This window comes from Lynx rufus, unplaced genomic scaffold (genome assembly GCF_022079265.1).
Source record: "Lynx rufus isolate CCGP_SWC_20201006 ecotype Redwood Valley unplaced genomic scaffold, mLynRuf1.p SCAF_15, whole genome shotgun sequence".
Classification (NCBI taxonomy): Eukaryota; Metazoa; Chordata; class Mammalia; order Carnivora; family Felidae; genus Lynx; species Lynx rufus.
Window position 1 is genome coordinate 53,098,912 of NW_025814829.1, and position 22,840 is coordinate 53,121,751.

Sequence of the window (22,840 nt, forward strand, 5' to 3'; positions counted from 1 at the left end):
GTTTTTCAGAGTCTAATCACTTCTTGTAAATACAGATTCCCAGACGCTTGAAGGCTGGAAAGGAGAAGGAATGCTCACTCTCACCCTCCTCCGAGGCCTTACTGCCCGTCCTATGATATGATTGTTGTCCCGGCGACTGACAGCAAATGGAAGTCCTAACCCCCTTGTATAAGACCAAGGACTCCATCCGACCGCCATAGCAGGCCACATTGGCACAATCTGCTTATGTTTCCCAATCTGGTCTGGGCGCCTCTTTGCCCTGATTCCATCGCTGTGAGGTAAAGATCAAGCCCACACAACCTTTCCTTATCGCTCTAGCCAAAAAGAAACTTGTCAGAGGTGAGGACTATAGGAAATACCCTTTTTTTTTTAACAAGAGTTCCTGAAAATGAAATCGTATATGCTAACAGCATAGATGTTAACAAACCTATCCTCAAAGAGTGTCCCAGATATTAGGGCGTCGTTGGGAGAGAAACAAGGTGACGTGACTTTTCTGAGTGACCTCCGTGAGGTTCAGGCCAGAGAAGAGTGTGACGCATCTCACAATACTGAAGTTCAAATGCATTTTCAGAGAGGGAACGTTTCCCCCAAATGAAGCAGTGAAATCTGCAGAGTGGTTCTCGCTGAATCGCCCAGAAATTTGCCTTACCACGTAAACGGTCGGCTGCTTTGTATAAAACATCTAAGCTTAGAGTAATCGTCCTGGTTTTCGCTAGACGTTAGATAACACCGGGCTATGTGTTTGCTCTGTCAAGGGGTCCAAAATGGTCCCACCCCCACCCCCGCCAGCAGTGACCAATCCAGCAAAGAAGAAAGAACCAGCCCTGAAAGGTTCCCAAAATTGTGGGCTGGGTTTCAGATCTCAGGCAGGCTTCCTATTACATATATTTAAAAAGATGTAAGAAACACATGGCGAGCATGTGTTGAGTTTCACAATCAGAAAAAGACTATATTTTATAATGTAGGTTGTTCCTGTGATAGAAATAATCTACACATGACTTTTGAAAGCAAGTTGAATTTTCTTAGTACGGATAATGTTTCCAGTAGCCCTGAGATAAGGATCATTTCTCATAGAAGAGAGCAAGTTTCTTTCACAGAAGTAGGAATAAAAAATGTTTTCCATAATTGTTTAACGTGGGAACACTAATTTAATAAATTTATTTCCCAATGTAATAATCTGTAGATTACTTCTCGTGTGCTATAGAGGAAAAGAAAAAGGAAAAGAACACAAGCGCCAGGGTCAGACAACCCTGGTTTAATTCTGGGTTGTGTAATCCAAGCAGTTTGCTACCTTAAATCTCCGTTTTCTACACTAAAATTAAATGGACGTTATAATGAGCGTTCTAAGAATACTTGGCCTCACAGCGTGTGGGGATCAGATAAGACTGTAACTGGAAAGCTCCAGAGAAAGGTTTCAAAAATTTTTAAAGTGCACAGTCTCTCAAGAAAGGTCATGAGCAATTCCATGGGAATTCTAAAGGTATTTGTAGGAGCGTGATCACTATGTGTTTTTTTTTACAAATGTCTCGACTACTTTATGTTGATTAGGTTTGCTCCCTTTTTAAAAAATGCAAATTACAGGACGTGATAAGGAGATCAAATACTTCATGTGTAGTATGAAGGAATTTTTGGTGTCCAACTGCAGCCGAGTCCTAATGTACGAAGGATTATCAGGATATGGAAAAAGCCAGATACTTATGGAAATTGAGTATCTGGCCCAAGGTGAGAACCACAGGTGAGTGTCGTTTCTTGAGAACTCAGAGATTCCTGATGTCCTTAAGAGTTTCACTTATTGTCATGTTCCTCTCCTCAATATAATTCGCCTTTTGTGAACTACCCACAGTCTATCAGTTACTGGGTGCCATGCCCTCTGTACTAAATAGGTAATAGACGATAAACAGATTGAACTAAGAAAATGAGAAGCTGGGCTGACCCCTGGAGATCCTGATTTAATGCCAGGCGGGGCTTGGATATCAATATTTTAAAGCTTCCTAAGTAATCCCAGTGTGCAGACACTTTGAGAACTCCTGGCATGGACGTTGGGGGCAAGATCGGGTCAGCAGAACAAACAGAAATTTATCCAGCTGGAGATCGAGAATGATAGGCCTCTGAATTCTCCTTTGGAAGGCAGAGCTAATGTACCTATCTCACCCCGTTCATGTGTTTTCATACAAGAAATGTCACGTGGCGCCTCATGGACAGCGTGATACTCAGTGGCGGTGACGGTGACTGAGATGACGATGGTGTCTCATGTCCCTTCACCATCGGACCTCAAGCCTTTAAGGGGAATATGCTTAGAAACCTTACATTGCCTGTATTTCTACTCTTTTTTCAATGTCAAGCCTGCGAAAGGCCAGTTTGTAAATATCTTTAACGTCGCTGGTTATTCATGATAACTGGAAGACATTTATGTATTCATTCATGTATTCCGTCACTTATTGAGTACCTACTGTGTTCCGGGAACTGTTGAGGGCTGTGTTTGTTTGCTAGAATTGTCATAACAAAGAACCACAAACTGGATGGCTTCACGAGCAGAAATGTATTGCCTCCGGGTACTGGAGGCTGGGAGTCGGAGACCGAGGTTGACAGCTGGGTTAGTTCCTGCTGACGGCTGTGAGGGACACTCTGTTCCATGCCTTTTCCCCTAGCTTCTGGTGGTTGGCTAGCAATTGTAGGTTTGTAGAAACATCACCCGATCTCTGCCTTTATATAGTGTTCTCCCTGTGCCTTGTCTGTGTCCAAATTTCCCCTTCTTAATTTTTTTTTTAACGTTTATTTATTTTTGAGACAGAGAGAGACAGAGCATGAACAGGGAAGGGTCAGAGAGAGAGAGGGAGACACAGAATCTGAAACAGGCTCCAGGTTCTGAGCTGTCAGCCCAGAGCCCGACGCAGGGCTTGAACTCACGAACCGCGAGATCATGACCTGAGCCGAAGTCGGACGCTCAACCGACTGAGCCACCCAGGCGCCCCAAATTTCCCCTTCTTATAAAGAAACTAGTCATTTTGGATTAGGGGCCCAATCTATGCCGCTACGTAACTGCTCACGGAAGAGGAGAGAGAGACGATGAAAATAGGATCGGTGAGGACAGTGATAGAGGTGTGCAACCGGAATACTGCAGAAGCTAGGACAAACCCAACCTTGTGTGTAACGCAGCCTTGGGGCTCCAGGAAAGATTTCCAGGAGGCTGCACCTGAGCTGAGATTTGCAGACAAGCAGGAGACGAGGGGTTACCAGGGGCTGTGAGGAGTGGTAAGCTTCCAGGCTGGGGAGATAGCCCGCACAAAGGCACGGGGAGAAGAAACCACTCTGGGTGTTCAGGGAAGTCTCACCAGTTCGTTGGTAGAGGATGGACTGCTGGGCAGAGTGGCAAGAAATGGCACACTGAGACCCGGAAAAGGCTTGTATGTCACAGAAAAGAAGCATGGGCTTACACCTTTTGGCAATGGGAGCCACCGAAGACTTGCAGATCGGAGAGAGAATTGGCATCGATCCCGTTACGTCGGGCTTCTGTAAAGGTGGTGCGTCGAATCATGGCGCTAGGCAAGGGTAGGAGCATGTTACGCAGCAGTGCGGGTGAAAGTCTGAGGGCCTAGAGCAAGGTGGTGGGAGTGGGCCGTAGAAGAGGGCAGAGCCAGGGTCAGTTAGGAGGGCTCAGGGACATAGCGGGATGAGGGGGTGTATCTGAAGCAGGAGTAACGAACAGCTTCCAGATAATATAGGAAAGTCCGGTTGTAACTGACTACGAAACACCGGAGCGTTCCTTCGTTCTTTCTTGTTTTCGAAACATACGTTTAAGAACTCTCTTCTGCTTGTTGGCTTTCTCCCGAACAGGACTATCGCTATCGCGTTGACTAAGATCAGCTTCCATCAAAATTTTTATACCGTCCAGATATTCATGGCCACTGTACTAGGTCTGGATACTTGCAAACATTATAAAGAACGACAGACCAACCTTCAAAATAAAGTCAAGACACTGTTGGACGAGAAGTTCCACTGTCTTCTGAATGACATCTTCCACGTCCGGGTGAGTCACTAGATCTGACACCTGCAGGGAAGAGGGACAGGGGTCGCTGCGCGGGCCTGAGGTCTGATGCCTTAGCGTCTCTTTGCCGTTTATCACCTTTTTCCTTTCTCATGTGGAGAATCTGGGTGATGAGGAGATGGTTCCCAAACGTCTTTGAATGAGCATCCCCCTTCCTGAGACATTGGAGGTATCTAGAAATACCATACTCAAAAAAATCCCAAACCCGCTGATTCGTTTTGCTGTCACCTTCCCATCGTAGCTACTCTGGACTAGCTGGTCCACTGCCAGTGCAAAGACAGAGTATGCCCCGTTACTTCCTGTATCTTACTAGATTCAGTGACATCGCGTGTGACAGCCGGAAGGGGCGCCATGAATTAGCTAACGCATGAGGATTCGATGGCACAGAATGGGAAAGTGATTCGCCCCGAGTCACACAGCTAGTAGCGCCCTTTGCTATGTTCCCATACTTGATCTTCTCCTGATTCTTTGTACAGTTCCCTATTTCACGAGAGGTTTCCAAGATGACCACCTTCAGAAAGCAAAAGCAGTTGGAAGCACTGTTTATGAAGATCTTGGAGCAAGTAAGAGCAGCTGTGGGTCGAGTCGGGGGCAAGGGCAACTGGGAGGTGGCAGGAGGGGTTCAGATGCCACCGGCAAAAGGCTTCGACCGGTGTGAGAGCTTTATCCTAACACAGCCCGTGTCTCGTTCTCCTTTCTTCCTTCCAAACCTCAAGTCAAGAGTCTGTTCAGAATTTAGCTGTGCTTGAAAGGGGTCCCTTTAACATTACTCCTGGGAGTCTGGCTTCTCCTTGAGACCAGCCCTTTTTCCTTCTCGCTCTGTGAGAGGTACAATATGGCCAAGGGGTCACGTGTGGAGGCTCCCTAGTCACGCTACCCACATTTGTTTTTTTTTAACAATTTTTTTTTAACCTTTATTTATTTTTGAGACAGAGAGAGACAGAGCATGAACAGGGGAGGGGCAGAGAGAGAGGGAGACACAGAATCCGAAACAGGCTCCAGGGTCTGAGCGGTCAGCACAGAGCCCGACGCGGGGCTCGAACTCACGGACCGTGAGATCATGCCCTGAGCCGAAGTCGGACGCTTAACCGACCGAGCCACCCAGGCGCCCCACGCTACCCACATTTGAACCCGCAGGCCTATCACTTGCTACCTGGGTAACCTTGTGCAAGTTGACTTGCCTATGCCTTTGTTTAATCATCTATAAAATAGGCAGATAGCAGTACCTGACTCACAGGGTGGTGCAAGCACACTTGGAACGTTGTGTAGACACACTTGGAACGGCGCCTCTTTGTCAGAAACACTCGTCCCCCTGCCCCCCGCATCTTACCTCGTTCCCTGAGTAACCTCATGACAATTCACCGTATGTGGACGATCACCAGATTTCTTTTCGAGTCCTCACCTCGTTCATAAGCACCCAGAACCAGCTTTCCAAGAGTCTTCCATTTGCAACACGTGGATGTAGAAACTCGCGTTCAGTTCAGCGTCTAATACTAAATTTTATGTTTCCTCCCGCAGGGCCCCTTGTTCCTCATTCCGAGCCTTGATTTAGCTAATGGCAAATTCATTCATGCATCACTTGAAATTATCTTTGCTCTCTTCCTCATTGGTTGCCATTTCTACGACAGCTACTCAGTTCTCCCTGGGAATGTCTCCTCCCTCTCTTCTGCTGTCGTTCAAGTTCTGTCACTCTGGACGACTTCCATGGCTTCCCAACTAGGCTCTGTGCCTTAGACCTCTCCTCTCCAGTTCATTCTCCACGTAGTTGCCAGAACATGTGTAAATTGCGCCACCCCGTGCTTTATACTGTTCACATCACTCCCAGGGCTAATGACGTAAGTCAAAAGTGTTTTGGTTTTTTGTTTGTTTCTTAACCTGGAGAAATGCTATTCATCCTTCAACGTCACTTCTTTGGTGAAAACTCCCAAAGCACTAGGCATGACTGATCCTTCTTCCACCCTGCTTCTGTAACACTTTGAACATATTTCTTATTATATTTGCCATACAGTATTACAATTTGTTCCTTATATGGGTGTCTCTGCCTCTCAGGCGATTGTGGGTTTCCTAGGACAGGGAGCCTGATTCATTTGTGTATTATTATTGCACAGCACAGCGTCTGGCACATTATAAATGATCGATACAAGTTTGTGGCATTGTCTTAAGTTTATACCACCACTTTCTCCTTCTCCGCTTCGGGCAAATAAGCGAGGCATTATGAGTAATTTCAAAATGTCAGACTCTGGACAGTTGATGTATACAATTGCTGAATCATTATCTTGCGCGCCTGAAACTAACATAACATCGTTAAATTGTACTTGAATTAAAATCTCTGCGGAAAATGAAAAAACAAAACACACGGGTTTATTACTTCTGCACCTAAAGATCCCAAGGGACTTGGGGTGGGCTTAGGAATTGGTTTAGTCGCTGGCTTTTGTTTGAAAACTTCTCAGTTGTTTCTGACACATCGCCGAGTTTGGAAACCACCGCTAAAGCTACGCTTTAAGCACCAAGACAACTGTCTTTAGATCATTTATTCTCCCGTGCGACCTTGGCAAGTTACTTAACTGAAATTTTCTCAGGGCGTAGCTTCAATAGTACCACTTCCTGGGAATGTTGCGAGGGGTGAATGAGTTAATTTCTAGAAAGAGCCTCACACGGTGCTTGGAACGTATTAAGTACAATGTAGATGTTGGCTTTTAGTCACATTAATTAGAGACCATCCAGTTCAACCTTCTCCTTTTAAATATGAAGAAACCAGGGCCCATGCTGCACTATAGAATTCATGCTTTTTTAGTTCCTGCTAAAAAATATATTTTTTTTAACGTGTAGTTTTGAGAGCGAGAGAAGAGCCTGAGTCAGGGAGGGATGACCTCACGAACCGCGAGACCATGACCTGAGCTGAAGTCTGACGCTTAACGGACTGAGCCACCCAGGGGCCCCTATCTGCCCCGTATTTTTAAAGGCATCAATCCAAAACAAAACCAATGTAATGCTAACCTCCCCATCTGTTAAAATGTCCTCAAGGTCCATGAACGACTAAATATGGTAACAGAATGGGGCCGTAAGAGTAGACTTATCGTGTAAATGTGATAAAATGGGTCATAACACTTTATGAGATTATCTTACAAAATCTGAAATTTTCAAGTAGCCTCTGCTGCTTTTGTTTGTAAAAATGTGGAGGGAACGAGTGGGTTAACCCAGTCTCGTCCCAGAGGGAGCCAAGAGGGGTGCAGAGCAGGAAGAGCGGGGGAGGTCTTCTCCATTTAGCCAGCTCACACAGTGGAATCCAGGGTGTGCTCTGTAAGGGGCCGACACTAAGATGTAAACTCTTACTTTGTTTCATCCTTGTAGCCCCGCCACCCAGAACAATACCTGACCCTAGTAGATGCACAATAAATGCTTAATGAGTGCATAAATCATTCAGATTATTTGGGGAGAGGTAGCCTACCCAAGGAACGGGACAGGTGATCTGATTTCAAGGTACCATAGACCTTACGTCAGGCTAGAACAGCATAAACGAGGTTCGTCTCCTTCATACCCCCGGGAGATCTTCATTTGTCCATAGATTAAAATGACTTGTGGGGGCGCCTGGGTGGCTCAGTCGGTTGAGCGGCCGACTTCGGCTCGGGTCATGATCTCACGGTCCGTGAGTTCGAGCCCCGCGTCGGGCTCTGTGCTGACAGCTCGGAGCCTGGAGCCTGTTTCAGATTCTGTGTCTCCCTCTCTCTGACCCTCCCCTGTTCATGCTCTGTCTCTCCCTGTCTCAAAAATAAATAAATGTTGGGGCGCCTGGGTGGCGCAGTCGGTTAAGCGTCCGACTTCAGCCAGGTCACGATCTCGCGGTCCGTGAGTTCGAGCCCCGCGTCGGGCTCTGGGCTGATGGCTCGGAGCCTGGAGCCTGTTTCCGATTCTGTGTCTCCTTCTCTCTCTGCCCCTCCCCCGTTCATGCTCTGTCTCTCTCTGTCCCAAAAAAATAAATAAAAACCGTTGAAAAAAAAAAAATTAAAAAAAAAAATAAATAAATGTTAAAAAAAATTAAAAATAAAAATAAAATGACTTGTGGTAAACATATCAGTCATTTTTATGTAGTGGGTCCTTTCACCTGCTTACAACCCATTTACCCTTCACATTATCTTTACACAAAGCTCTGACCGAGTAAGAAAATCCATTCCAGCTAGCTTTGTCCCGATCGCCACAAACGCCAAGTTACCGGAATCTCAATTAATACAAATTACCTGGAAAGAAGATTTTGACTTAGCCCCACAAAACTCAGTGGATCCACATGCAGACCCGCACACGTGACTAAAAACCCGAAGTCCCACCGCGCTTTTCTGTCTCTCCGCCTTGTGCAGACCGTGAAAGAGGAAAGGATTATTTTCATCATCGATGAGGGCCAGTTCGTCGACGCAGCCTCCTGGTCCTTCTTGGAGAAGCTTATCCGGACTATTCCTATCTTCATCATCATGTCCCTGTCCCCCTTCGTTGACATACCCTGTGCGGCTGCCAGCGCCATAATGAAGAACAGGAACACCACCTACGTCACCCTCGGAGCCGTGCAGCCTAAGGATATCCGCAACAAGGTCTGCCTAGACCTCGATGTCAGGGGCATCCCCAAAGAACTGGACACGTGAGTAACCTGTTTGTCTCCTGAGGTCCCGACCTCCGTGTCCACTCCCCAGATCGAGACTTCGTGGGTTTCCCGAAGGTGTATCTACAAGTGCCCGTTTCAATATGTTCACTGGGCCCGCTGTTCAAGAGCCATTTCTCGTGGTTGGTAGGATAGACCCCGTTCACCTCTTCCTTGTTATTGACCTTGTTCACCTCTTCCTAACCCCATTAGGTTGTCTCAGACGTTTGCTCGGTGACCTCAGTGTTGCTTCCCCTTCGTTGTGTTGGGTACGGGCGTTCTCAGTGTAGTCAGCAGTGACTGAGGACGTCGTCGTGGGCAAGTGTCACAAAAGGCAAACTGGGAAAACTTAGTATATGTGCTGCCGAAGCGAGCACCCCACTGGTAAAGTTTAAGGACACAACTTGTAAACAAGCAAGGTCCGGCAGTACTGTAGTCTGGAATATTCTCCGTCTGCGGCAGGTGTTGAAGGCTGGCTCTTTACTCACTGCTTTCTGAGTGTCTCAGTGACGCCTCCACCGGGGCCCAGACCCCAGTTGCCTTAACAACATGGACAGTGCCCCTGCTTTGGTTGACTGTTTACAACCCACCTTAGTATCTGCGTCCTTCTTTTTTTTTTGTTTTTTAATTTTTTAGTGTTTGTTTTTGAGAGAGAGAGGGAGAGAGAGCACGAGCAGGGGAGGGGCAGAGAGAGAGGGAGACAGAATCTGAAGCAGGCTCCAGGCTCTATGGTGACAGCACAAAGCCCGATGCGGGGCTCAAACCCACAAGCCGCGAGAGCACGACCTGAGCTGAAGTCAGACACTCAACTAACTGAGCCACCCAGGCGCCCCTGCATCCATTCTTTCTAATGAGTTTGCCTTGCTTCTGGAGGAAAGATGTCTTGGACAAAGTCTCATTTAAAATAACCCCAGGCATGAACTTGGCATGGTCTTTCCCTTTGTCTCTCACTCTGTCTCCTCTCTTTTTCTGTGTGTGTGTGTGTGTGTGTGTGTGTGTGTGTGTGTATAGTGTATAGTGTATATATATATATATATATATATATATATAGTGTGTGTGTATATATATATATATATAGTGTGTGTATATATATATATATATATATATATACACCCCTGTTTATGTTTTTAAAAAGAAATATTGAGGGGCCTGGGTGGCTCAGTTGAGCATCCGACTTCAGCTCAGGTCATGATCTCACGGTTCGTGGGTTCAAGCCCCACATCAGGCTCTGTGCTGACAGCTCAGAGCCTGGAGCCCGCTTCAGATTCTGTGTCTCCCCCTCTCTCTGCCCCTCCCCCTCTCACGCTCTGTCTCTGTCTCTCAAAATAAACGTCCAAAAATTTTTCTAAAAATTTAAAAAAAATAAAAAGAAACATTGAAAGGAGAAATCGGAAACTGACTGACATGGTTATTTATAAAGTCAGCAAGGGAAGCAAGACTGAGGATGTTCCTGATTATATAGTTTTGGCTTTGAAAAACATGTGAATGTTTTATGTAATTTTTAAGAATGAGGGACACCTGGGTCGCTCAGTTGGTTGAGTGTCCCGTGTCTTGATTTTGGCTCAGGTCATGATTCCAGAGTTGTGGGATCAAGCCCTATGTTGGGTTCCACACTGAGCGTGGAGCCTGCTTGGGATTCTCTCTCCCTCTGCACCTGCTGTCTCTCTATCTCTCTCTTCAAAATTGAAAGAAAGAAAAAGAAAGAAAGAAAAGAGAGAGAGAGAGAAAGAAAGAAAGAAAGAAAGAAAGAAAGAAAGAAAGAAAGAAAAAGAAAGATGTAGAAAGCAACCCCTGGGGCTCTTGGCTCTTGGGTGGGTCAGTCGGTTAAACGTCCGACTTTGGCTCAGGTCCTGGTCTCCCGGTTTGTGAGTTCAAGCCCCGCGTCGGGCTCTGTGCTGACACCTCAGAGCCTGGAGCCTGCTTCAGATTCTGTGTCTCCCCCTCTCTCTGCTCCTCCCCCACTCATACCCTGTGCCTCTCTCAAAATAAGCACGAGAAAAAAAAAAAGCAACCCTAGAAAAGGAAAACAAATGGAAACAAATAGAGAATAATATTATTTTCAAATGGTTGAAATGAGTCAAATATTTTTCCTTTGGAAAATATGGTTCGTTGGTGCAAACAGGTGGCCTTGTTCCCACTGCAGGTACCTAGTGGAGGGAAGCTGTGGCATCCCATTTTACTGTGAAGAATTGCTAAAAAACCTTGACCATCACAGGGTACTCATTTTCCAGCCAATGGAAGTGGAGGAAAAGGCCAATATGACCTGGAATAACCTGTTCAGTAAGTCTCCCGGTGAAGGCTCTTTCTCTCTGTCCTCTGCAGAGAGGATGGCAGGAATGGCTTTTTCCACAGGCTGCATCCCATAGGGTCAGGGGGACTGGGGAGGCAAGGAATGTCAGCTCTGATATCTGAGATGGAGAGAGAACTTAACGTTGCCTGGGGCTCACTGATCGGAGGGAGACTGTGTGCCTCGGAAAGAACACAGAAGAACACTGGGGAATCTTAAAGCCCAGAATCCACACGGAAGGGGATTTAGATGTTAGGTGGTGGGAGAAAATACCTCGTTTTCCAGAGTCTTCTAGCTCAAAGTGAATTGTCACCAGGTTTCCCACACCACAGACACGTACAGGAGGATGAAATCTGAGATAATGGCATAAAGGAGGCCAGTTGGAGTTTTTAAGAGAATAATTTGAACATCGGGAGGGGGAGAATGGGAAAAGGATGCATTCCAGAAAGTGGAGGATTAAAGCTTCTGTGAATGATAAGGAAAGGTCCGTGTGGGGAGTCGGCAGTGATGAGAAAAATTCACATGTTGGATGCTAAACCCACTGAGCCACCCAAGGGCCCCTGTGGTTGTTGAATTCTTCTATATCCTGGGCCATTTTCTGCCTAGCTGTCCTATCAATTGCTGAGGGAGAAATGTTGACGTCTCCAACTATAATTGTAGACTTGTCTATTTTTAATTCTATCAGCTTTTGCTTCACGTATTTTTTGTTCGGTGAATAAACGTTTAGGATTGCTAGGGGCGCCTGGGTGGCTCAGTGGGTTAAGCGGCCGACTTGGGCTCAGGTCCTGATCTCGCGGTCAGTGAGTTCGAGCCCCGCGTCGGGCTCTGTGCTGACAACTCAGAGCCTGGAGCCTGTTTCCGTTTCTGTGTCTCCCTCTCTCTCTGACCCTCCCCCGTTCATGCTCTGTCTCTCCCTGTCTCAAAAATAAATAAACGTTAAAAAAAAAAAAACCTTAAAAAAAAAAAAAGGATTGCTATTTGTCTTGGTGAACTGACCCATTTATCATGATATGATATCCCTCTCTCTCTGTTAACTCTCTTTGCTCCAAAGTCTGCTTTGTCTGATATTACTATACCAGGTACTCCTGTTTTCTTTTGATCAATATTTGCATGATATATCTTTTCTATTCTTTTACTTTCAGCTTGCCTATATCATAGTATATTTGAAGTGAATTCCTTGTATATAGCATGTAGTTAAATATACTCAGGTGATTTATCTTTCAGTTATTAGATTTAGACCATTTAGATTTAATGCAGTAATTGATATGTTAGGGCTTAATTCTGCCATTTTCTTTTCTTTTCTTTTTTTTTAATTTTTTTTTAATGTTTATTTATTTTTGAGACAGAGAGAGACAGAACATGAACAGGGGAGGGGCAGAGAGACAGGAAGACACAGAATCCGAAACAGGCTCCAGGCTCTGAGCTGTCAGCACAGAGACCAACGCGGGGCTCGAACTCACGGACCGTGAGATCATGACCTGAGCCGAAGTCGGACGCCTAACCGACCGAGCCACCCAGGCGCCCCATTAAGTCTGCCATTTTAAGAAAAGTTTCCTTTTCTCTCCCCATGTTACGGTTCTCATTTTCCTGCCTCCCTTTGCTATCTGAGCATTCTTTAGAATTCTGATTTATCTACAGTATTTTTGAGGCTATCTCTTTGTATAGACTTTTAATGATTGTTCTAGCTATTACATCATATAGCATATGTTATCACAGCCTACTGGTATCACCCCGTTAACAGTTTGAGTTAAGACTGGAAACTGTACTCCTCGGGGCGCCTGGGTAGCTCAGTCGGTTGAGCGTCCGACTTCGGCTCAGGTCATGATCTCACGGTCCGTGAGTTCGAGCCCCGCGTCGATCTCTGTGCTGACAGCTCAGAGCCTGGAGCCTGTTTCAGATTCTGTGTCTCCCTCTCCCTCTGCCCCTCCCCCATTTATGCTCTGTCTCTCTCTGTCTCAGAAATAAATAAACATTAAAAAAAAAAAAAAGAAAGCCTCCCTGACCTGCACCCTCTGTTACTGGGTTTATTTCATCAGACAGCTAAATCGCATGATGGCATTATCCTATTAATTTATTTATCTACTGTTCGTTGTCTCCCTGCCATTGTTGGAATTTAAGCGTTGGGAGGCAGGAAATCTGGCACACTTTTGAATCTTCAACCCTAGAACAATTCCCAGTACCCTGGCGGCGCTCAGTTGGTACGGGTGTGTGATTGAAAGAACGGGTCTCACAGTTGCTAGGTCTTAGAAAGGGAAATGAACACGCGTAAAAGAGCACGGAGCGCGTCGTGCCCTTGAACCCCACTCTCCTGCTCCTAATGTACTCAAACACACTCGCACCGCCCCTCCCTGCTTCTGAACTCTTCCTGTCCCCCCCAACCAGCCCTCAGCTCGTCTCCTGTCCCTGGGTCTACTCCTACGATGACAGCATTCTTCACGTCCCTTAGCCCTCTTCCTTGCTAGCTTGCGGCTCTCTCTCCCCAGGTGTTGGTCAGTTACTCATCTACTCCCTAGCTTCCGTGTGTGTGTGTGTGTGTGTGTGCACTTCAACCACAGCCTCACTCTGAATTCCAGACGGTGTATTCCCAATTGCCCATTGGATCATCTTCCAGACCCCCTCGAACTCCGCCTCCTTAAACCTAAATGCATCGCCCTCCCCCCCCATACTGCACCTCCTCCTGTATTTCCCCGCTTGACTGCTGGCAACATTTATGTCTCAGCGCCATCACTACCTTGCTTAGACCCGTTTCCTCCGTCTCGTTGGTGTGCCGCACAGTATCGCTACCTAGTCCTACCCACCATCCCTTCTTGATCGCCCGTTGTTACCGTTTCTTGCCCCGTCTTCCTTCTCCTGTTCTCTTGTTCCTCCCATACCCACTTCCAGGGTTACTTTCCTAAAAGTAGCTGGCGGATCACTACTCTCCCCTGTTCGGAAACCTGTGCTAGGTCCCCTTTATTTCGGAATAAAGTCCCAACTTCACAGTGTGCCGTTCAGCGCCCTCCACACTCTGCTCCCAAACCGTCTCCCCGAATACATGTCCCACGGTAGCACTCCAGCATCCCACACGCTAGGGTTCAGCTGTCCTGGTTTCCTTACACTCCCCTGACTTGCCGAGTGCCCTGTGGCTTCTGTGCCTTCGCATTGATTGCCCGTCTTCCAATGGAAAACCCCTTCATCCTTCAAGATTCAATCAAAATACTTTCTCCTCCATGAAGCCTTTCTGAATCCAAGACTGAATCATTTTTTCTTCTCCCTTCTCACGACATAGTACTCCTTGCTTTTTTAGCTATTAGGTCCCTCGTCCTGGCACGACGATTAGTTACTTACCTCTCTGTTTCTGTTGACTTTGAGCTCATGGTGGTTGGAAGCATGCATTATTCACATTTACAGCCTTCACAGGCTATGGTGCACAAAGGGTCTGTACCGTATTGATAATGAACTCTCGACGGTCTTTGAGCCCACTCACCTGGCACCTGTTTACTGCCTGGAAAGTTAGCTCCTTGTGTACATATCTTATCTCTCCAGGAGACTGGAAACTTAGCTATGTTCACCTCCATATTTCCACATCACATATCACCGTGCCTTACGATGAAGGTGTTATATGAATGACTGAAGGGTAAGTCAGTAATGCATTTTAGAGTAGCAGGAGACAAAATTACTAAGCAAGTTTACGATCCAGCCTCACCATTTAAAAATTTTTAAGTTTACTTATTATTTTGAGAGACAAAGCAAGAGAGAGGGCAGGGGAGGGGCAGAGAGACAGAGGGAGAGAGAGAGAGAATCCCAAGCAGGCTCCGCACCATCAGCACAGAGCCCGACGTGGGACTCAAACTCATTGAACCATGGGATCGTGACCTGGACTGAGAGTCAGGCACTTGAACGACTGAGTCACTACCACCCAGGCACCCCCAGCCTCACCATTTTAAACAATCTCTCTCTGATGAACATGTGGTGAGTCGAGTCGTCTCCCACAGAATGGGTTTGCATCTGAGTGTGGAGATTTGAACGCGCGTGCGAATATATGGCACCATGAGATACTGTCCTGATAATCTGTGAATCAGATTTTTTGTAAACCGCATGTACCACAGAAGACTTCTGATAGTTACTGCCAATCCTTTGGGGGCAGCAGAACATTTTTGAATACATTTCGGTTTTCACGTATGAGTTCGCTTAAACAGTATTCCAAAATATTTGGCGAGCCAACACACGTCTCTGCGTGCACTGTCTCTCGTAAGATCCCTCTTGACGTTTCTTGGAAAATCAAGATAACAGAAAAATGACTCTCAACTTTTCTCCCTTGTTCTCCCCCTGTAGAGAATTTTAGTAGGCCAACAGAGGAGCTAAATATTTTTACTCTCGGTAAGGAGGAGGGAAATGAGGAAGTCTGTAACCTCGCTAGTGGTGTCATATTGAAAAACTTGTCACCTCCAGCATCATTAAAAGGTAAAGACAATTTGCGTGTTCGTTTTCCAGGACCTAGACTCCCCTTTTTCATTCTCGAGGACAACTGCGTAAAAGGGAGAAAGGAAGGTCATCATAGACTGATGACGTTTGTCTGTTTTGTGCTGCCCCGGGCAGTCGAAGTCTCCACGGTGGGCTTTGCCTCCCTGCTTCTAATTTGGAGAGTTACCTGCTCCCCTGTGCAATTTCTGGAAGCTGACTTGAACAAAGTTTTGTTCAACCGCATGAAAGGATGAAGGGTAATGCATTTTTCATTAAACCAACGCCACGTAACGAGAGAGAAAATCTAATCCTGTAGCTTTTGCTGCCTTTTACTTTTAAAAGACATGACGAGTGTGGAATTTATATCCAAGCTCTGTTATTACTCTTTTAAAGAAAAATGGCTTTCAAGCAACATTCTGATGTGACTTGGGCTCCAAACCATGCCATCTATAAATAACTGAAAAGGTTTTGAAGGGTGACCTAGGGACACCTCAAGGTCCTCAGTCTTCCCAAAGCATCATTTGTTTCTTCTGCTAGGTCTATCAAAGTAGGAAGGTGGACTGGCTTGCCTTCTACGGTGTTCTGTGGGCAAGTTGAGAAATGCAGATTTTGTCCCACTGCAGGTGATGTAATAGCAGGACATCCTGGTAGAAATGTTCGGGAAGCCATGTGACCGTGACACCTGGGCTTAGATGAGAAGCCGGGATTCGAGCTCAGAGCTCTCTGGCACTTGGTCGTGAGCATAGAGGTGGTAGTCATAGGCTGTCACGGGAAAGAAGGAGTCTCTGGGCAGGTGGAGAGGCGGCTTGGTGCTGGGAGGAGGGTGAGTCAGTGACGAGGACAGACAAGGGCCCGCTGGAGAGGCCAACCCAGCTCGTGGATGACAGGCTCTCACCTCCGACCACCGTGGCCTGCCGTGACCTCCCCTCTCCTCACAAACCCCATCACGCTTTTGCTCCAGATCAGAACACCGCGACCTCAGTCTTATGCCGATCGGGCCGTCATGCCGGGCGTGTTTCAGACGCCGGCACCTGCCTCTCTCGTACCCCCAGCGCATGCTGTCTGTGGTGTAGACACCAGGCAGATCCCTCATTTGGTTTCGCATGGCCGGGGTTGCGTGAAGCGAGCACAGTAGAGCAGGACAGCTGTCCACCCGTGGGCCGTATTTGCTCCGGACGAGTGACTGGTTCCCTACTGTGTGGCTTTTCACCTGCAGAAATCTCTCTGGTTCAGCTGGATAGCATGAGTCTCTCCCACCAGATGTTGGTGAGATGCGCGGCCATTATCGGCCTGACCTTCACCACGGAGCTGTTGTTCGAGGTTCTCCCTTGTTGGAACATGAAGATGATGATCAAGGCCCTGGCCACTCTGGTGGAATCCAACATCTTCGATTGCTTCCGGAACGGCAAGGAGCTCCGAATGGCTCTAAGACAGAACGCGGCCTCGTTTGAGGTCAACTATCGCTCCCTGTCTCTGCAGCCCAGCGAAGGGCTGGGTGAGTAGATCCGGGAGGCAACCCACATCTCCTCTTTGCCCGGTCAGAGGGCTGACGTGCGAGGTAGCGGGGCTGGGGGGGCTGATCCGCCGCCTTTCTGTTCGTCCCAGCCCACGGTGAGGAGGAAGAGCTCCGCGAGCTGGAAAGCGAGGTGATCGAGTGCCACATCATCCGATTCTGCAGGCCTATGATGCAGAAGACGGCCTATGAGCTGTGGCTGAAGGACCAGAAGAAAGCCATGCACTTGAAGTGTGCCCGCTTTTTAGAGGAAAATGCCCACAGGTGTGACCACTGCCGAAGCGGCGACTTCATCCCCTGTCACCACTTCACGGTGGACATTCGGCTCAACACTTTGGACCTGGATACTATTAAGAAGATGGCCAAGTCCCGCGGATTTACAAGTAAGACTTACTTTATGCCCCGTTAGTTCTAACTACCCCTGGGGAGGGAGAGGGGGGCGTGGGGGGGGGCCGAGTCCAGCGGGAACCGTCTTGCTGTGAGACTGTCAGAGGGGGTTTGGGGATCAGGACGATCAGGACTCTGGTGAAACGGGGCGCAACCAGAGCTCAAAGGAAAATATCCAGAGGGATAAAGCTGACCCAGCTTAATTCACACCAAGGGATGGAATAGAAGGTTCGGTGGGGGGGTCGGGGGGGGCCGGGTCTCACACGTTGAAGCAGAAACAGGAGCAAGAGGGAGGAGTGTTTCTCAGCAGGCAAGAATGCTGTTGCTTTGTCAGGTCTGAAACAAGGTTCCAGCGGAGAAAGAATGCGAGTGGGGTAGAATTATGCAGGGCTAAGCGGGTCAGGATGCCAGAAAAGGGGGCTCCCGCTCAGGGCAGGGGTTCAAGGGCATCTGTGAAGCAAAAGTGAGAAAGTTATCATCCGATAGCACAAGTCAGCCACGCGATCTGGGGAAACACAGGTTTCAAGGGGCAAAAGGGACCAAGGACTCTGGTACCGTAGGCATGATGGATGTGAGGCCAAGGGTCGCAACCCCAATTCCAGTCCCCCTCGTGGGTGACCAGGGAGAACTGGTGGGCTACATGTCTTAGCTAAAGCCTTGGTGACTGTGGCTAAACCCGGTGAGGAAACCAGAGGCTTAAAAGCGCAGGATTCCTATCTTTTGTGGATATTACACACTGGGAAGAAATGTATGGCAAGTGCCCAGCACAGAGTAGCTACAAAAGAAATATTTATTTCTTTATTTTTAATGTTTATGTATTATTTTTGAGGGAGAGAGAGACAGAGCACGAGTAGGGGAGGGGCAGAGAGAGAGGGAGACGTAGAATCCGAAGCAGGGTCCCGGCTCCGAGCTGTCAGCACGGAGCCCGACGACGCAGGGCTCGAACTCAACAAGTATTGAGATCACGACCTGAGCTGAAGTGGGACGTCTAACTGACCGAGCCACCCAGGCGCCCCATAATCACCTTTAAGAAGGACTCGAGGAACCAGCTGGCAGCAGGCAATGGGTCAATCCGAGAGGTTGGTTTTAAGCAGGCTGCTAGCGTCATCGGAGAAAGCAACTTCATTCATTTTGGGGGTTCTCTAATGTAACTCAGCAGTTTTGCTCCGGCGATTCTGTGACCAGAAAAAAACTTCCGAAAAGTTTTACGACAGAAACAATGATCCCAAGACCCAGTGTCCCACACGCTTTCAGTAGTACTTCTCAGGGACAAACACCTTGGCTTAACTGTTCTCTTCAGTCATTGCCTCCATATACGAAATGGTGTGTTTATACAGCTTGTTTAAAACTCAAATTCTGACGTTATCTGTTTTCTTCCTACCGTGGCCAACAGATACAGCAGGCCAGGGTGAGGACTTACCGCTGTCCCGTTCCTCCTCAGGACCTCTCCCCCATTATCATTATCCCCATACATTATCATCATTAGATAAATCCTTAGGAAGACCGCATAAATGCTATTTACAGAACCAAGTAATATATTGTGAATACAGTTCTTTTTTTAAATTTTTTTACCTTTATTTATTTTTGAGAAACAGAGTGAGACAAAGCATGAGCAGGGGAGGGGCAGAGAGAGAAGGAGACACAGAATCCGAAGCAGGCTCCAGGCACAGAGCCCGACGCGGGGCTCGAACCCATGAACTATGAGATCATGACCTGAGCCGAAGTCGGGCGCTCAACCGACTGAGCCACCCAGGCGCCCCTGTGAATACGGTTGTTAATGAAAGTTTATTTTTCCTCAAGTTTCTAGGATAATTTTTTTTTTTTTTGCAACGTCTTCTTGATAATATCCTGTCTGTCGTGATTGGGTCCTCTGTTCATTACCCTTGAACCTTATGCCTGTAGATAATACCCGGTGAAGGACATACAGTTAACCCTTGAACAGCATGGGTTTGAACTGCGCAGATTCACTTCAGATTTTTTTTCCAATAAATACAGTCCAGCACTACAAATGTATTTTCTCTTATGATTTTTTAAATAATATTTTCTTGGGCACCTGGGTGGCTCAGTCGGTAAGCGTCCGACTTCAGCTCAGGTCATGATCTCACGGTTTGTGAGTTCAAGTCCCGCATCGGGCTCTGTGCTGACAGCTCAGAGCCTGGAGCCTGCTTCGCATTCTGTGTCTCCCTCTCCCTCTGCTCCAGCCCCACTCACACTCTGTCTCTTTCTCAAAAATAAATAAACATTAAAAAAAATTTAAAAAAAATAAATAATATTTTCTTTTCTCTAGTACTTTATGGCAAGGCTACAGTATATAATACAGAAAACAGAAATATGGTAATCAGTTTTAGGTTATCAGTAAGGCTTCTGGTCAACAGTAGACTGTTAAGGTTTTGGCAAGTCAAAAGTTATGTGTGAATTTTCAACTGCTGGGGGTGGGGAGGGGTCGGCGTCCCAAAACCCTTGTGTTGTTCAAAGGTCAGCTGTAATTGGAAGAGGTTCAAAGACATGGCATTAGGTGTCGATTAGAGAGGGAGGAAGTTGATTCTCTTTTCAATTTTCTCTCTGTCCTCAAGTCCTTCTTGAACGCTGTTATTTTCATGAGTCTTGATCCCCAAAGATCTTTCTCCGGGGCTCCGTCCTTCAGGTCGCTCTACCTACTTCATCAATGACCACTCTTCTTGCTCCTTTGTCTTCCAAACGTGTTGAAATCCCGTCCACCAGGGGCGCCTGGGTGGCTCAGTCGGTTGAGCGCCCCGACTCCGGCTCAGGTCAAGATCTCACAGCTTGTGAGTTCGAGCCCCGCGACCAGCTTCAGATTCTGTGCCTCCCTCTCTCTCTGCCCCAACTCACTCGCGTTCTGTCTCTGTCTCTCTCAAAAACAAATAAACATTAAAAAAATGTTTAAAAAATAACAAAAATAATAAATTAAAAAAAAGAGCATTCTCTTGTGGAGAAGCAGACGATGGAGAAAAAAATTTAGTAAAGAAGTAAAATCTATAGGATGTCACAAGGGGTAAATCCCATCCCAAGGAAGAAAACTGAAAAGAATATTAGTTAGGGCCAGGGGGATTAGGAATGTAGAGCCAATAGGAAGCCTTCATTGAGAGGTGAGATTCCTAGAAAGATGAAGGAAGTGAGGGATTTTGTCTCGGGGTTGGTGAGGGAGAGAATCCAGGCAGGGGATAGACAGCACAAAGGCCCCGAGACAGGAATTGATCCCTTCTATTTTATACATTGTGGGTTTGTGCTTTTTAAAATGTATTTTATTCTCATTTTAATGGGGTAAAATTGTCGTAGACCCGGAGGTACAGGAGAGAAACAAAAGAGTTCAATCTGTCACCTTGAAGCTGAGGTCTTATTTCCAGGTCTTTGAAACCCCGAGATGAGCAAGTGATATCTTGGCTTTTCTCCCTCTGAGAACCTACAAGCATTTTGTGTATTTTTTTTCCTTAAAAAAAAATTTTTTTTTTAATCTTTATTTGTTTTTGAGGGAGAGACAGCATGTGAGCAGGGGAAGAGCAGAGAGAGAGGGGGACACAGAATCCGAAGCAGGCTCCAGGCCCCGAGGTGTCAGCACAGAGCCCGACGCGGGGCTTGAACTCACAAACTGTGAGATCATGACCTGAGCCGAAGTCGGAAGCTCAACCGTCTGAGCCGCCCAGGCGCCCCTATGTTTTTTCCTTTCGATTTTGACATCTTTTCTTTGAAGTAGGGAACTTTTAATAAAATATTTCCTTCATATATGAAGAAAATTGAGAACAATAAGTAATATGATTCACCTGAGGGGTAGACGATATAACGACAAAAACCGTATCTTGTATTCCCCAACTTTATTTCTTCTTTTTAAAGTTTTTTCATGTTTATTTATTTATTTTGAGAGGGAGAGAGAGAGCACGCACATGCATAGAGTTGGGGAGGAGCAGAGAGAGAGAGAGAGAGAGAGAGAGAGAGAGAGAGAGAAGAGAGAATCCCAAGTAGGCCCCACACTGTCAGGAGAGCCCAGCCTGGGGCTTGAACTCACTCACTGTGAAATCACCTGAGCCAAAATCAGCAACTCAGATGCTCAACCGACTGAGCCACCAGGCTCCCCTCCCCAACTTTGTTTCCTTTTCTAGCCAATATTGCTTGTCTCTGCATCTCCTTCTATCACTATTACAATTTGAAACATAAAAAAATAGAGAGATGTTGGGGCGCCTGGGTGGTTCAGTCTGTTAAGCGTCCAACTCTTGACTTCAGCGGTCATGATCTCACAGTTAGTGAGATCAAGCCCCATGTTGGGCTCTGTGCTAGCAGCACGGAACCTGCTTAGAATTCTCTCCCTCTCTCTCTCTCTGTCCCCCATGTGTGCACACGTGCACTGTCTCTCAAAATAAATAAACTTTAAAAATATATATGTGTGTGTGTGTGTGTGTGTGTGTGTGTGTAGATGTTGATGGAGGAATAGCATTTTATTTTTCTTTTTTATGTTTTTCAACAAATGTGCATTTTATTCAGCAAATATTTATTGAGAATCTACTATGTGCTAGGCAGTGATTTAAGTACCAGGGGTATCATGCTACAAATGACAGCTGTGTGGTGCGCCTGAGTGGCTCAGTCAGTTAAGCGTCCGACCTGAGCTCAGGTCATGATCTCATGGTTTGTGAGTTCGAGCCCCGTGTCGGGCTCTGTGCTGACAGCTCAGAGCCTGGAGCCAGCCTGTTTCAGATTCTGTGTCTCCCGCTCTCTCTGCCCCTCCCCCACTCGTGCTCTGTCTCTCTCTGCCTCAAAAATAAATAAACACTAAAAAACTATTTTTTTTAAATAAGATAAAAATGAGAGACATGTGCCTACTCTCATATAGTTGAATTTTCATTAAGTCTGATGATAGACAATAAACAGATTAATTAATAAAACCATCAAAGGTCCTTATAGGCCTTGATAAATAGTCTGAATTTTCTTTTAAGGGAGTTGGAACACACTGGAGATGAATTAAAATTAGAATTAGTATGGGATGTATGTAACAAGGACCCAGGTGGAATGACCTAAATTTATTTACGGTTAAATTTATTTCTCTCTCATGTAAAATGTTTGTCTCATCTCTGGGACTCGTATAAAGGCTTCATGATCTTCAGAAACTCTTGGTCCACAAATGGCTGCTGGAGCTCCAACCATCATGTTTACATTTAAGACTAGAGGAAGAGAAACCAAAAGAAATGAAAAGGATGCCCATGCCCTTTTAAGGACTCTTCTAGAAGTCCTACTGAGAACTTACATGGCTCTATCCCGTTGCAAGGAAGTAGCTGCCCTGAGTAGAATTGAGTTCTATTAGTAAGGAGAAAAGGGAAAATGGAGTTGAGATAGGAAAGCAACAGTTTCTGCCACAGAAATCTGAGTCATGTTTTTAAAAACTTGTTCTGAAAAAAATTAAAGTAAATAAATAAAAACGTATTCTGCCTTCTCTGTAGAAAACAGATTAAGGGGATAGGACTAGAAGGGAGATCAATTTTTCATACTTGTCCGGATAAAATTTGGTGGTGGACTAGGGCAGCACTTTAGTAA

The 22,840-nt window shown here is 46.5% G+C and overlaps 1 protein-coding gene across 1 annotated transcript in view; it reads left to right on the forward strand.

Moving 5' to 3' along the window:
* ADCY10 (adenylate cyclase 10) overlaps positions 1 to 22,840 on the forward strand; it is a 67,991-nt gene that overhangs the window by 20,755 nt on the left and 24,396 nt on the right. The window contains exons 13-20 of the mRNA XM_047077334.1: positions 1,582 to 1,735; positions 3,835 to 4,027; positions 4,522 to 4,608; positions 8,398 to 8,672; positions 10,816 to 10,952; positions 15,274 to 15,402; positions 16,619 to 16,897; positions 17,008 to 17,298. Of these exons, the coding sequence (XP_046933290.1) occupies positions 1,582 to 1,735; positions 3,835 to 4,027; positions 4,522 to 4,608; positions 8,398 to 8,672; positions 10,816 to 10,952; positions 15,274 to 15,402; positions 16,619 to 16,897; positions 17,008 to 17,298 (1,545 nt within the window). The remainder of the gene's footprint in view (positions 1 to 1,581; positions 1,736 to 3,834; positions 4,028 to 4,521; positions 4,609 to 8,397; positions 8,673 to 10,815; positions 10,953 to 15,273; positions 15,403 to 16,618; positions 16,898 to 17,007; positions 17,299 to 22,840) is intronic.